At 65.5% G+C, this 13,253-nt stretch overlaps 1 protein-coding gene across 1 annotated transcript in view; it reads left to right on the forward strand.

Annotated features, from left to right (window-relative positions):
* The window catches only part of LOC137202598 (uncharacterized), a 41,365-nt gene that overhangs the window by 25,536 nt on the left and 2,576 nt on the right, over nucleotides 1-13,253 (forward strand). Inside the window, exons 2-5 of the mRNA XM_067698382.1 lie at nucleotides 296-423; nucleotides 2,644-2,715; nucleotides 12,168-12,426; nucleotides 12,550-12,717. Of these exons, the coding sequence (XP_067554483.1) occupies nucleotides 296-423; nucleotides 2,644-2,715; nucleotides 12,168-12,426; nucleotides 12,550-12,717 (627 nt within the window). The remainder of the gene's footprint in view (nucleotides 1-295; nucleotides 424-2,643; nucleotides 2,716-12,167; nucleotides 12,427-12,549; nucleotides 12,718-13,253) is intronic.

The following is a 13,253-nucleotide window of genomic DNA, read 5'->3' on the forward strand; positions in this document are numbered from 1 at the left end:
TGCAGGGGAGCCAGCGGTCGGGGTTTGAGTGTAAGTCCAGCACCAGGGGTGGCAGTGGGGCAGCCAGGCGGTCAGAAGAGGTTTTCTTTGCGGTCCTTCGCCTCTAAGGCCCTTAACCTCTGGGCGCCGAGGCCGCTCGTCGGCAGCACGCAGCAGGCTAGGCCCATCTGCAGGTGCGGCATGAGGGGGTGAATGAGCGGTGTGGGGGGAGGCCGCACTGAGCCCCCGCTCCGTGCTTGGGCCGTGAGCCACCAGACCTGCTGAGCTGACTCGTCCGCCACTTCATTTCTTGCAGAACATGGCTGGTCCCAGAGCACCCTCGAGAAAGTGCACACCTGTCGTGGCCTTCAAAAGACGCTCCAGGACCACACGGCCAGGTGGACGGTGTTTGCCCTGCGTCTGGGTGGTGAGGCAGCCCAGGAGGTGAGCAGCCTGGCCGGGAGGGGAACATGGACCCGGTCTTGGGAGACCCCAGCACCAGCCCCTTCCTCGCAGGCCCCGACCTGCAGCCAGCCGGGCCCACCCTGCCCAGAGTTCCCGAGGGCCGGGCTCGGCCTGGCCCCCGGCAGGTGGAGGAGATCCCGCTCCGCCACCAGGAGCGAGGGAGTAGAGCAAAGGATTCCCTGTCCACTCTGGTCCCGCCAAGCCCCGCACCTGCCCTGTGGCCCGATCACGGCGCTGGCCGGCTGGCCTCCTGGAAGCAGATGGAATCAGGGAGGCCCCACCCAGTTCGTTGGCACAGAGACTCCCCTGAACCAGCTCTGTGCTGTCAGCGCCCATGGCCCCCAGCCCACCTCTGACGAGCTGTCCAGCTGGGTGGGCTTCGTTGGTGCCCTGAGCCTCGGTTTACCCGTCTGTAAGACTTAGGCAGGAAGACCTCCTAGCAGAGTTTGGGGGTGCACAGCCTAGAACACCCGTGGCTTCGGTGAGGGCCTGGGGGTGGGCCACAGCCTTTGCCCCCGAGAAGCAGCAGGGGTTTATAACCCACCGAAAGACAGAAAACTCCCCAACGTGGCGCTCTCCTGGCCTCCTCTCCCTTCGCCGGAGCTCAGCAGGGCCCGGCCTCATCTATTCGTTACTTTGGGTTTATCGTGCTGGGGGCTGAGTGAGAGGAAGGGGTGGGTCGAGGCGAAGCCAGCTCCTGCCCCGTGCAGCATGGGGACTTGTGGCAGCCTCTGCTCCGAGTGGCCAGGGGACTTTGTTAGCATCTCTGAGGCAGCCAGGAGGGTTTCAGTGGCCCAGGAACCCAGGCCTGCTGTGGCCACGTGGCTTCGGGTCAATTTCACAAGCTTGGGGAGGGCATGGAGGTGGCCCTATTAGCAAGGACGCTACCAGAAGCGGCTGAGTAGGGAGAGGCGACCGCTCTGAGGCCTCGGGATCTTAGCAGCTCTATGGGTGGTCGTGGGTCTGTTTGCACATCACCGGGACAGTGTGCCCACCTGCCGGGGGGTATTCCAGACCCCCGAGGTTCTCTGTCAGTGTTACAAAGCGTCTCCTGGGACAGCATCTGAGGGCTCATGGGAATGACCACACTGTAGCAGAAGACTGAGCCACAGCCTAGGGTCAGACTGCCGGGCCCCAGCCTCACCCCACCTTCCCTGCCGTGTGATCATAGGGAAGCCATGGCCCCTGCCTGGGGTTCTGTTTTCTCATTTGCAAAAAGGGCGTCCCTACTTCTCCCTGCCTTCTTACCAGACACCAAAGAGCAGAAGGGGATGCCAAACCTGGCTGAGAAGCGGGGGTCTGCCTCGGGACCAATCACAGCCCACCACTTGCAGAGATGAAGCCTGCTGCGCACACGGCCCTCACCAGTCGTATAGGCAGGAAGGGAACGAAGGTGTTATTTGTTTTCTTTTCTGTTTATGTCGTGCCACGTTAGAAATATTTATGTGAAGCGGCTTAGAGCAATATTGACAATGCAGAAGGGCAAAAATAAACAACCGAGGAAATTGGGGCAAAGGGAAAATCGCAGGTAGACCTAGAGAATCCATGTCATGTAGGCATTTCCCAGTTCTGTCAGTTCAGCTCTGAGCTTCCTAGCAGCCAAAGCAAAGAGGGAAAGTCTATCCCTTGCAGGAAGTTTTAGGGAGTCCTGTCTCAGCACAGTGATGCTGAGAGAGAGCTGCCTGGTGCAGACACTCAGGGTTACCCCAGAGGCCCCAGTGAGGCCGGGCAGAAAGAGAGGGAGGGAACTCCCTCATGCTCAGCACAGCTGCACCCCTCCATCATCCTGAGCATCTCACACCTTGTTTCATTTAGTTCTCCCAAACCCTAGAAACCTAGGTTGAGAGAGCAGCAGTGAGGACCCCCAGCCCTCTCTGAGCCTGACTTTGACCTTGTGTCTCTCCGTCCCCCAGATCTACATTCTTGCAGCCACACCTGCTGCCCCTTGGAGAAGGTGACCCCAGAAAACCAGGGTGTTTCAGCCCCAGTGTTTTGGGCACAAAGTCACATTGATGCAATGGTCTCCTGGCCGGTAACGTCCCCCTGCGAAGCTCTGAGTGACCCCTGAGCTGTGCTGGGCCTCGCGGAGTCTTAGGGCAGGGTGGGCCAGAGCCAGCAGGGTACAGATGCAGGGCGTGCACCCCGCACACACCCGGGGCTCCTTCCCAAGACTTACCCAGCACCTCTCTCTGCTCCCAGGTATCACCCCTTCGTCCCGGCACCCTGGTCCCTGGCTGACATCTGGAACGTGGACGACCGTGCCACCCTCAGGTCAGCGCAGCGTTTCGAGCTCCCCATCCCCTCCCTCCAGACGCCACCCTGGGCTGGGCATGCCTGAAAGGACACACGCACATGTGTCGCACACGCATGTGCACACATGCCCACACGGCCTCTGGAGGATCGCTGGGCGGGTACTTCTCGCACATTTGCTCGGGCTCAGCTGCGGGCGCTCCCCCCGCGGCTCTGCCCTCCCACCAGCCTCTTTCTGCGGCCGAGGGACCAGGGTCAGTAAGGAGGCAGGGGCTCGCCCAGGTCTCACCCCAGGAAGCTGGACCCGTGACGTTTTCCCGGCCCCCCTGCACATGAGCTGAATGAAGCCGCCTTTGCAAGGAGGCAGCCACCGCAGGGCTCCGTGGTGGGGGGGCTGGGGCCGAGCGCTGGGGACCAGTGACCGCCGGGCAGAGCTCAGGGGCTCGGCAGGTGAGGAGGTCCCAGCCTGCCCCTCCGCCTCGTGCCCTGATGGGGCTGCGGTGCTCAGAGTCTACTGGGCCCCCCGCCCCCGCCCCGCCCCCAAGCGCCAGCCCGCCGTGCAGACTGTCAGGCCCACTTGGCTGCTTGCAGCCTCCTGGGGAGCCTGTGGGGCCGTGAGGGTCGGGGCCAGACTGGCGGCGTCTCCCTCCCCTCTGTTGCCATGGCCAGGGGTAGGCCTGCCTCCCAGGGCTGTGTGGAGAGGACCCGGGACCCCTCTGCCATCTGGGTCTCATGTGTTTACAGGTCCAGCTTGCCCGCCAGACTCCGCAGACACCGCCCCGGGGCTTTTGTGTCTGCACGCAGGGCATGCGCCAGCCGGTGCCCGAGGGTGGGGTGGGACGCGGGTAGGGAGGGGGGAGGTCCCCCCTGGGGACATCAGGGACAGAGGGGAAAGGGGGACATGAGGGGGTATAGCATGGGAAAGGAAGAACAGAGCAGAGGCAGAGAGCAGGGCTGGGCACAGGGAGAAAGGAGACCCAGCAGAGACTGACCGCGCGGCTGTGTCTGGGAAGACGGTGCCTTCCGGGCTTTGCTCAAGGCCGTCCAGCGCAGGTGCTTTTCTCGGCGCCCGCCGGGAGATCCCCTCAACGTCCCACGGGCAGCAGTGGCAGCCTCCTGGGTCCAGATGAAACGTAGGCACTGAGAGGTGCATCCCTCACACAGGCTCGGGCAGCTGAGTGTGAACCGGGGACCGAGCCCCAGGCCCTGACGGACAGTTGCAGGAGGCCACAAGGGCACGTGCCCAGGAGTGGGGAGGGGCTCCCGGGCCAGGGCGCTGGTGGCTGTGTGAAGCGGCCGAGGCCCAGGACACACTGTGCGACGGATGGGAGATGGGGCCAGTGCGCACAGTTGGGGCTCACTCAGTGCTCGTCCAGAGCCTGAGGGACCACCAGGACGACCACACAGCCCGGTCACCGCGAGGACGAGTGCGTGCCCGGGGCTGGCGGGGAGGGCTGCCCCCTCCGTGTGTGCACACCCTCCTCGTTCCACCCGGGACCATCCTGTGCACCCAGAAATGGGAGCTTGGGGGCTGGGAGCAGCCCAGCTCCGGCCTCGTCTGGGGTTCTGGAGGTTCTTTGGGGGCCAGGCGAGCCCTTTGGGCTGCTGGCTTGGGCTGGGAGAGCAGTGAAGGGTTAGGGGGACAGTGACTCACTTGGTGAGGTTGGTTTTTGCACCGACTCGTAATTGTTCTCCTGTGAGTCTGCCCGGACTCGGCCCAGGACGGGAGAGGTCTGGGCCTGGGCGGCGCCCCGGCCTCTTTCCCTGCCCCCGTGCCCTGGTGCCTCACCCACGTTGGGCAGCAGACAGGAGCCACGTGGGCCCAGTCAGCACCCCGTGCTGGCCAGTTTTCTGAAGGGAATTGTCCCTGTCCTCCCTGGCACCCTGGGTTCCTGGGATAGAGGCTACCCCGTTCGTTGTTTAGGAGTTGGCGTGAGTGTGCGTTCACGGGAAATCAAGGCTTGGGCGGTGGGCCCCCATCGCCCCATGGCAGAGCCACGTTCGGAAGCTGTATCTGCGGGGCCTAATACGGGCCCGTGTGTAGGGCCAGAGCCTGGAGAAGGGGCCCCACGGCGATGCCAAGACGTGACCCCCATCTGCTCTGCAGATGCACATGTGGTACCTAATCTTTTCACCCGTGGACAAAGGGGGCCTCCAAGCCTAAGGGGCAGGAGTTTGTTCTAACATCAAACATCCAAGTGTCCTTTATTTAACCAGACAGGAAGATTAAGGCCCTTAATACCTGGCACTTGGTCTTCTTCGGTCCGTGTGAAGACACTGACAAGACGCAAAAGGCCGGCTTCCGCTCAGGGCTTAGCTGTTGGCGCTGAGCAGTGCTCTCCGGCTGGGTGCAGTGGACCCCGGACGGGAGGAGGACGGGGGCAGGGATGCCCACCCTGAAGGCCACGCCTGGACCAGGTGACTTGGATTGGTTGGCTCTCGCGAAGCACTTTCTGTCCTGTGGGCCGGGCCCCGAGCCCACGCTCTTCCCGCGCGGGTCAGTCTTCACGGCAGCCCTGCCAACAGGCATCTTTCGGTGCCACTGTCCTATGGGGGGTGAGGCTCAGGGAGGTCAAGGGCCAGCCCCGGGCCCCTGAGCCAGGAGCGAGCCGCCCAGCAGGGGAGGTGGCAACACCTCCGGGCTCTGGGAATGCGTCGGGGCTGCCACACATCCCGAGAGGCCGTCTCCCTGGGGGGCAGGCTGAGCGGGGGCTGGGGGAGGGCTGGGGTGGCCCCCGGCGTGGACTAGAGGGTTTATAAGGGGTCCCCCTGCTGGAGTGAAGCCAAGAGGCCCTCAGACCCAGTGACGCCGGGGCTGCTGCCCGTGCAGCCCGGGTTTCCTGCCCCGGCCTGAGCTCAGCTGGGTACTTGCCTTCAGACGTTTCCCCTGTCGGAGGCCTTGTTCCCCAGAAGCTCAGCTGTGTCCCGCCCTGACTGGGGAAAGAGCAGGCTCCCGCTCTGTCCCCCGGGCCCGGCTCTGAGCTGCCCTTCTCCAAGAACACGGTGCCCGCTCAGCCTGGCTGGCCTGGGAGAACTGGGGAGCCAGAAGGCCCGTGGCCGCTCACCCTGAGGAAGGGAAACTGAGTGTCTCAGGTGGGGGCTCCCTGGGGTTACCCAGGACAGGGGGCTCTGCTCTCTCCTAGTAGCCGCGAGACCTCAGGCAGGTAGGTGGAGACGTCTCTGGGTCTTCGTTCCCTCATTCCTGTAACGCCAGGGAGGCCGATGACGCCTGTGCTGGCGGTGTGACTGTGGGGAAATAACTTAGCCTCTCTGTGTTCATTCCCTCACCCCCAGATCGGGTTGTGATGAGGACTGACGGAGCTCCCCAGTGTGATGGGCTTGGGTCAGTGCGTGGAGCGTTCCAGGGGACAGGGTGTTTGCCCTTCCCCAGTTTCCGACGGGGAGTGCGTGCCCCAGGAAGTGCTACTACGTGTATTTGCAGCAATATCGGGCCAACAGGGATTCGAACCCCGAGCCCTGTGGCCGGGATGCTCGCTCTTCCCCACTGAGCTCCCCACCCCCGTGGGGCAGCCCGCAAGGAGCAGCCACTCCTGGGAGAGGCCTTCGGGGAGGACGGTTGTTTGGTTCGTGCCTGGGGAGTTGTCAGCACAGCTGTGGTCACACAAGCGAGGGGGACAGTGGCTCCAGCGCTCCGTGCCATGCTGAGTCACCCTTTAGAAAAGGCGCTGGCTCCCCCTAAATCCACTGTCTTGTTCCTTGACCCAGGCCCCTCACCGGCTCCTGACCTGCCCGTCCCCGTCAGAGCGCAAGGCCAGCCGTGCCCCCCGGTGCGTGAGTAGCACCTCCGCTGACGGTTGCTTTTCGAGGGCCCCACTGCTGCCCACGGACTGGGCCAGTGCACGGCGACCCCCTGGGCCTGTCGACCCGTCTTTCACGTGGGATTGGTCTCGATCCTGGGTTTTCGCCCTGCACAGGCTGGGAGGGATGGCCGTGGCTGGACCCAGAGCGTTGCCTCTGGTCTCCGCCTTACATCTGGGGTTCTGAGTGAGATGCTGTCTGCTGGGGCCGTGCAGAGGGGGCTCCCCAGAGGGGGTGTGAGGCGTGCAAGCAGGACAGGAGTCTTGAGGCTTGGGAAGTGGCCGGTGCTGCAGGGGGTCGGGAGGGCCCTGGCCCTGCATCCCTGGGGTGGGTCTTCCCCGTGTCCCTCGGCAGCCACCCCTGTGCCCCCTGCACTGGACAGGAAGGGGGTGCCGGCCTGGACCATGGGGTGGGCTGTGCTGGGACGGCCCCAGAACACAGGACGGCGCCTCGAGCCACCTGGTCGAGGCTGCCCCGCCCTCAGGCCAGTGAGGACACACACCCCGTCAGTCAGGAGGGCATCAGGGCCGGTGTCTCGGACATAAGCCTTCCCGGGGACCGCCCGGAGCCCCCCGAAGGGCTGACAGGGCTACCGGCAGCGGGGTGATTGGCAGCTCGGGCGCGAGGACGGTTCTGAAGAGGGTGCTGCCTGCGCCTCTCCCTGGCCCGGCCCTCCAGGCGGGGCTGCTTCCCAGGTAGACTTCCTCATCCTTCCAGGCTGCCCTGCCCGCCTCGCCGCCTTTGTCTTCCTGGCGCCGTCCGCCCTCTTGTGTGCGAGGCTGAGGCCCGGCTCAGGGAGGGGACCGCTGCCCTCTGGCCCCACGCGGCCTTGGCCGTGGCCACCCCGGGCTTGGCACCCGCCGACGTCTCGGTGAGGCGTCTGGGAGCCCCCACCCTGCCGCCCCAGACCTCCCCGCTGCAGACCACCCCCAGGAGAGCCGTTGTGAAAGCCGCACCCCCGGAGGGAGTCCCTGGCGGCCGGTGTGGACAGTTCTAGAAATGACGGGGTGGGGGGAGTGGACCCCTGGACACGCCGCGCACGGAGGCAGCCCCGGGCCTCTGCCGGCCTTCTCACCCCCTTTTCCTGCCTGAGGGCCTCGGGGCTCCGGGCCGGGCTCCGGGGCTCCCGGTGTTCAGTCGGGCTTCCAGTGCCCCCTGTCTTTAGGAAGCAGGGGCGGGGGCTTCCTGGGGGAGGCGAGCTCCCTGCGGAGCGAGGCGAGGCAGCGGCGCTCTGCAGCTGCGCTTCCCCCGGGGCCTGGGCCGCAGAGCGGGGTGAGCCTCAACGCCCCCGCAGACCAGACCCTGCGACCTCAGGCCCCCAGAGCGCTGGCCAGGCCGGGAGCAGCGGCGCCTCCGTCAGCGCGGAGCTCTCTGCCTCCTGCCGTGCCCGCTGCTCTCGAGCACCCGGCGATCGCAGGGGAAGCGGCCGCGGAGCAGCCCCTGGGCGTCCAAGGAGTCCTGGCTGCAGGGCCTGGAGGGCGGTCGAGAGGAGACGCCACTGACCCAGGAGCCAGCCCAGGGCAGGGCCCCGGCGGCCATGGCAGGTGGACGGGGAGCCGCCGGCGCCAGCGCTCGCCGGCAGGGCCCCGCGACGAGGTCCTCCGAGGGCCGCCCGCGTGCTCTCTGGAGGAGGTTCACGGAAACGTCCGCGTAGAGAAGCAGGGGTTTGGAGGAAAGTGCGTGGTTCCACAGGGACTGTGCCGGTTTCTCTGGCAGCATGGGGCTTGCCAGGTGGACTGAGGGCAAGTTCTGCCCTGTGTTCTCTGGGTGACCAAGGTCCGGTCCTCGCTGGACAGCACACGTGTAGAAGAGCGCACAGTAGGGCCTCAGGAGCGGCGGGGCAGCTTCCCCAGACACCTATGGCCCAGCCAAGCCTTCCAGGCTGGGACAGTCACGGGACGAGGCCCAGGTTTTTCCCGGACAGCCTCGCCTCTCGCAGTTCCCGGAGAGAACATTCCGTCACCATGAAGTGGGGTTTGCTCAGCTCCCCCGGCCCGGCCCGGCCCGGGGAAACCCAGCCAAGGACGGGATGGTGTAATGCCCAGACCAGAGCCATGGGTCCACATGCCAGGCCAGGCCCAGAGCCCCCCGGGGGGCCCGGGAGCCCCGCAGCAGAAGGGCCCTCCTGAGGGGCTGCTGCCAGGTGGGGCTGCCCCAGAACACGGTTTCACACTGGGCGTTTTTAATGACGTGGTTGCATTTGGTTCCCCCTCTCTCCCTCCCTCTCCTCACCTTGTGACCCAGAATGCGGCTTGAGCTGAGAATATTTTCAGATAAATACACGCCTTTGAGGTTAAAACTGTTGCCTAATGGTTAGGCACCAGATGGAGACGCCCACAGGCTCAGAAAGGGCTCTGCCTGCCGGCTCTTCCCTCTGGACTCTGAGCAAACCCTGCCGCGGTGAAGAGCAGCTTCCCCTGGTGATCCCCCCCTCCCCCACCTGGCGCAGAGGCACCTGGACCTTCCTCCCGACAGCCCTGGCATCCTTGCCCTACTTTACAGAGGAAACGGCGGAGGCCAGAGGTGCTGACTAACTTTGCCCGAGGCCCATTGCCGGCTGGGGCCAAAGCAGGGGTCAGAACTACGGCCTGGCAGCCCCCAGAACCACCTATCCCCACCCCCACCCCATGCCCATGGCCCCCATGGGTGCAGGTATGTCTGTAGAGCAGGGCTGGATCCCGTTGCCTGGGCCATCCGGGCCTCCCCGGCCAGCATCAGGCCCCCAGCTTCCTGGATGCTAGGACTCTTGTGGGCTTTCAGACTCGCACATCTGTGGGCAGTGACACTCGGCCCCCGGTACGTGTCTGGCCCCTTCCCTGGGGAGTGGACATTTCCCATGCCTGGCCACCTTCCACCTATGAGCTTGGAGCTCTCTGGGGACAGGAGAGCAGGGAGCCAGGGGCGGGGCACAGACTCCCGGGATGGGAGACCCCGACCCAGAGCACACGGGCGTCTGTCTCGGGGAGGCTGGGCAGGAAGGGAACCAACAAGAGAGCACCTTGGGCTCCTGGGAAGGAAGGCAGGCCTGGGGTGGACCCCAGGGGGCTGGCGCAGGGGCTCCTGTCTGGAGGAACCACTTCCCCACCTGCGTGGCCTGCGCCGCCTAGAGGTGTGCAGGGCCGTGGGAAGAGCCTGGGGTCAGAAATCCGGCTTCCAGTTCTAGTTTTGCTCCTCTGTCCCTGAGGGGCGCTCTTGGGGGCAATGAAGCCACTGGGCCCCGTGCTCAGCTGAGCTGTTGGAGCCTGAGGCAGAAGGAGGAGTTGGTAACCATCCGTTGAGCCCTTATTTAAGTTTGATATCCTTATATCATGGGCCTCTTTGCATTTTTAAAAAATTTTGTATTGAAACATTTGTCTTGATTCCTGAGTTTTGGTGCCCCACTCAGTGTGTGCCCGGCCCTGCCCGGCGCATGACGGGCGCACAGCCCCCGCCCGGCCCGAGCTGGCCTCTGCCCGGTGCGCACGTCTCGCTAACTTTATGGGCCGTGTTTGCACGCAGACCCGGCCCCCGGACGCCACCCCCGCGCCTTTTTTCCCAGACTCCATTGTTGGCATGGCTTGCCGAGCAGACACACTGGCCGCTTTATGGGGAGAAACCTAATCGGGGCAGCAGTGGGGGGGCGGCCATGGGGGGGTCCCGGCTCCCGGTGGCCCCAAGCCAAGCCCGAGGTGACTGCAGGGTGACACCGTCTGTCTGCCTCACTCGCTCCAGACATCCGCCTGGCCCTGAAAAGGCCACCTGCCCACTGAGGCCTCCCACACACCTGTCCCCGGCTGGCCTGGCTCCTCCCAGCCCGGGCCTGCCCGGCGCCCTGCCCACAGGCAGACACTGGGGACTGGGGCTGAGCCGGCGGTGGCAGATGGCAGGGCGGCTGCCGACTGCCCACTCCCCGCAGCCCTGCTCAGGGGGCCTCCTCACGCCGCATTGCCTGCTCCTGCCACCGCCCCGTCCAGGCTGACTGGGAAGGGTCCCTTCGGAGCTCAGACCCCTGTCATCCCGCCGGAAGAAGGGAGGTCTCTGCCATCCCTCCCTGGGCCAAGACCCGTGGTTGCTTCTAGGACCGTGGGGCAGGAGGGCCGGCAAATCACGTCCCCTGGCACGTGGGATTGGGGCCACTTCCCAGCTCAGAAATGTCTCCACGATCAGGTCACAGACCCAGAAATGTCAGGGCTCCTTTGTTCCCCCAGACCTGGGTTGCTGGCTAAAGGAAGAGCCAGCTTGTGTGGGAGCTGTGCCTTGGTGGATAAAGCCAGGGTCAGGGGACCCTGCCGGGGGTACGGCATCTGCCGCCTGGTCACCTGGATAGGCTGTGAATGTGTAGGAGCCCGCCTGGCCCTCATGGAGGGAGAAAGTCCCCACCATCCGTGGGCACCTTCACGGGCACCGCTCACGTCAGCTACATGGCTGCCGTGGGTCTGGGTGTCCAGGCGTGAGGCCTGGAGCCTAGGAGCGCAAGGCCCAGTCCCAGAACCAGGGCAGAGCTAGGATTCGTCTGGGCACCACTGCCCTCCCGATGGGCAGTAAGAGACGGGCACGTGTGTGGGGAGCACGGGGTCTTCATGGCAAGGAGAGGAACAATGGGACGGTCCCTCCTGGCACAGGACAGGCCAGGGCAAGGGCCGAGAGGTGCGGGGAGCGGGGGGCTGGCAGACGGGTGGGGAGGGTGGGGGAGAGCTGCCCAGGGCATTTTCCTGCTCTGGGAGGCTGGAGGGGGACGTGAGGGGAGCCAGGCTGGGCGGGGCGCAGAGGCGCGGCAGCACAGAGACGTGAGCCCTGGTGATGGGCAGTCTGGCCTCTGGAGCACTGAGGGAGAGGGGCCAGGACAGGACCACCGCAGCCAGATGGGCTAATCTTCCCATCCCTGTTAGTGGCCGGGAACACTGAGGCCCAGTGGTTGGCCCGTGGCAGGGATGGACAGACCCAAGTAGGTCTGGCTCCAAGTCCAGCGTCTCGGGCTCAGCCTCAGAGGCTCTGCAGCTGGCCAGCAGGCCGGCTGTGTGCTCGTGTTACACCTGTGTCCCTTCCCTTGTGCTGGTCCCGGGAGGGCACCTGGCCGGAATGGGCCGGAGCCAGGTGGGGTTGCAATTCACTGAGTGAGCCCTGGCTGAGGCCTCAGAGACTGGGTCCCGGGCGCCCCTTCCCCGGGGCTTCTGCTCTTGGGACGATCCCAGGCCTCGCCTGCCCCGGGGCAGGAGCGTCAGCCTGTCGGGAGCCTCCGCTGTGAAGTGGGGGGTCTGGCTCCTCCTCCCGGGTCCTACTAAGTGCCAGGCGCACAGGAGGTGGGCACACGTCCCTTCTCCCCTGTGCACCCCACCCTCCAGGTCCCAGAGCGTCGGTGTGAGCCTGCTGGGGCGCTGGCCACCCAGCACGGGAACGCCGGTGGCCCTGGCCATTCAAGGACGAGGCCTGGGTCTTGTTCACCTCTGACCCAGCATCGTCCAGCACAGGCAGCCACAGAGGCCGTTCTCTCCGGGCCTCTGCACAGGGTGTGTCCCCAGGCGAGAGGCCGTGGTGAGACGGGCTGGGCTGAAATGCGGGACCTGGAGCAGGCGGCCGGGCGAGTCCAGGAAGGAGGCACGGAGCGGCCGCTGGAGGGGCATAGCTGCGGCTCTTCCAAACCTGACGCCTGTGACTTTCTTCTAAACCCCAAACAGGTCAAGAAGTGGCACTGAGATGGGAGCGTCTATCCGAGGCCAGCCTTACTCAACGGTGAGCCGAGCGTTAGGGCGGGGCCGTCCCCGCCCGCGGGGACACCTCACGGCTGTCCCACTCTTCCCAGCCCAGCCAGAACCCACAGGAGGCCTCGCCCTGGGCCCTCGTGCAGGAGACAGGCCCACCCCTGGCCTCGGTGTGGGTGCACGGCCACTCCTGCTGAATGCCCAGAGAACTGTCACAGGACACAGGACAGCACAGGTGACATCTGCGCTGCACGCCCTTCCCACCATCCTTTCTCTGGGAAGTAGGGTGTCATGGGGGAGTTTGTAGTGGGGAGGGATGTGGTCAGAGCTGTGTCCCACGATGCACTTGTGACCTCAGGCTGGCCGTGGCCTGACGGAGCCGTGGTCTGCCGCAGGGTGTCTGCATGGAAGAGGAACGCAGGCCCCGCCTCCCTGTGCGCCGCGAGGGCCCGTCGCCCCCTTTTCTCCAGCCCTCCGCTGCGATCCTAATTCACAGGCCGCTGATATCGACCTGAGACGCACACGGGTGAGTCTGGCCTGGAACAGAAAGGCTGAATGAGGGGAACCAGTCACATCTGCTTCTCCCAGCTGGGCTGGGGGTCGGGGTGCTTGTGGTGACAGCCAGGGAGGACCGTGTGTGTGTGTGTGTGTGTCAGTCTCCCCCCTCTCTTTCCCTGCCTCTCCCTACCCCGTGGAGCCCAGCCCAGGGCTGGGCTGGGGCCCTCATGGGGTCAGCACTGCAGGCTCTGGAGCTGAAGCCCCGGCCCAGGGGAGGGCAGGCGGGTCTGAGTAGTGGCACACGCGTGGGTTCCAGCCCAGTGTTAACGACGGGCGGCCTGGCAGCCACTCGGACCCCCTGGGAGCAGCTGCTGCAGGGACCCCGCCTCTCAGTGAGGAGGCCCAGGCCCACGAGGGCAGAAGAGGCGTCGGAGAAGCACGGCGGGGAGGCCGGCACGGCTTCGCAGCCAGCTCCACTTGCTGGGCTGTCCTGCCCCGTGCCGCCCTCAGCCTGCTAGGGCCAGCGGTCGGAGCCAGGGGGCCCCTGCAGCCTGAGGCCGTTGG

Source organism: Pseudorca crassidens, chromosome 11 (genome assembly GCF_039906515.1).
Source record: "Pseudorca crassidens isolate mPseCra1 chromosome 11, mPseCra1.hap1, whole genome shotgun sequence".
In the NCBI taxonomy this organism is placed as follows: domain Eukaryota; kingdom Metazoa; phylum Chordata; class Mammalia; order Artiodactyla; family Delphinidae; genus Pseudorca; species Pseudorca crassidens.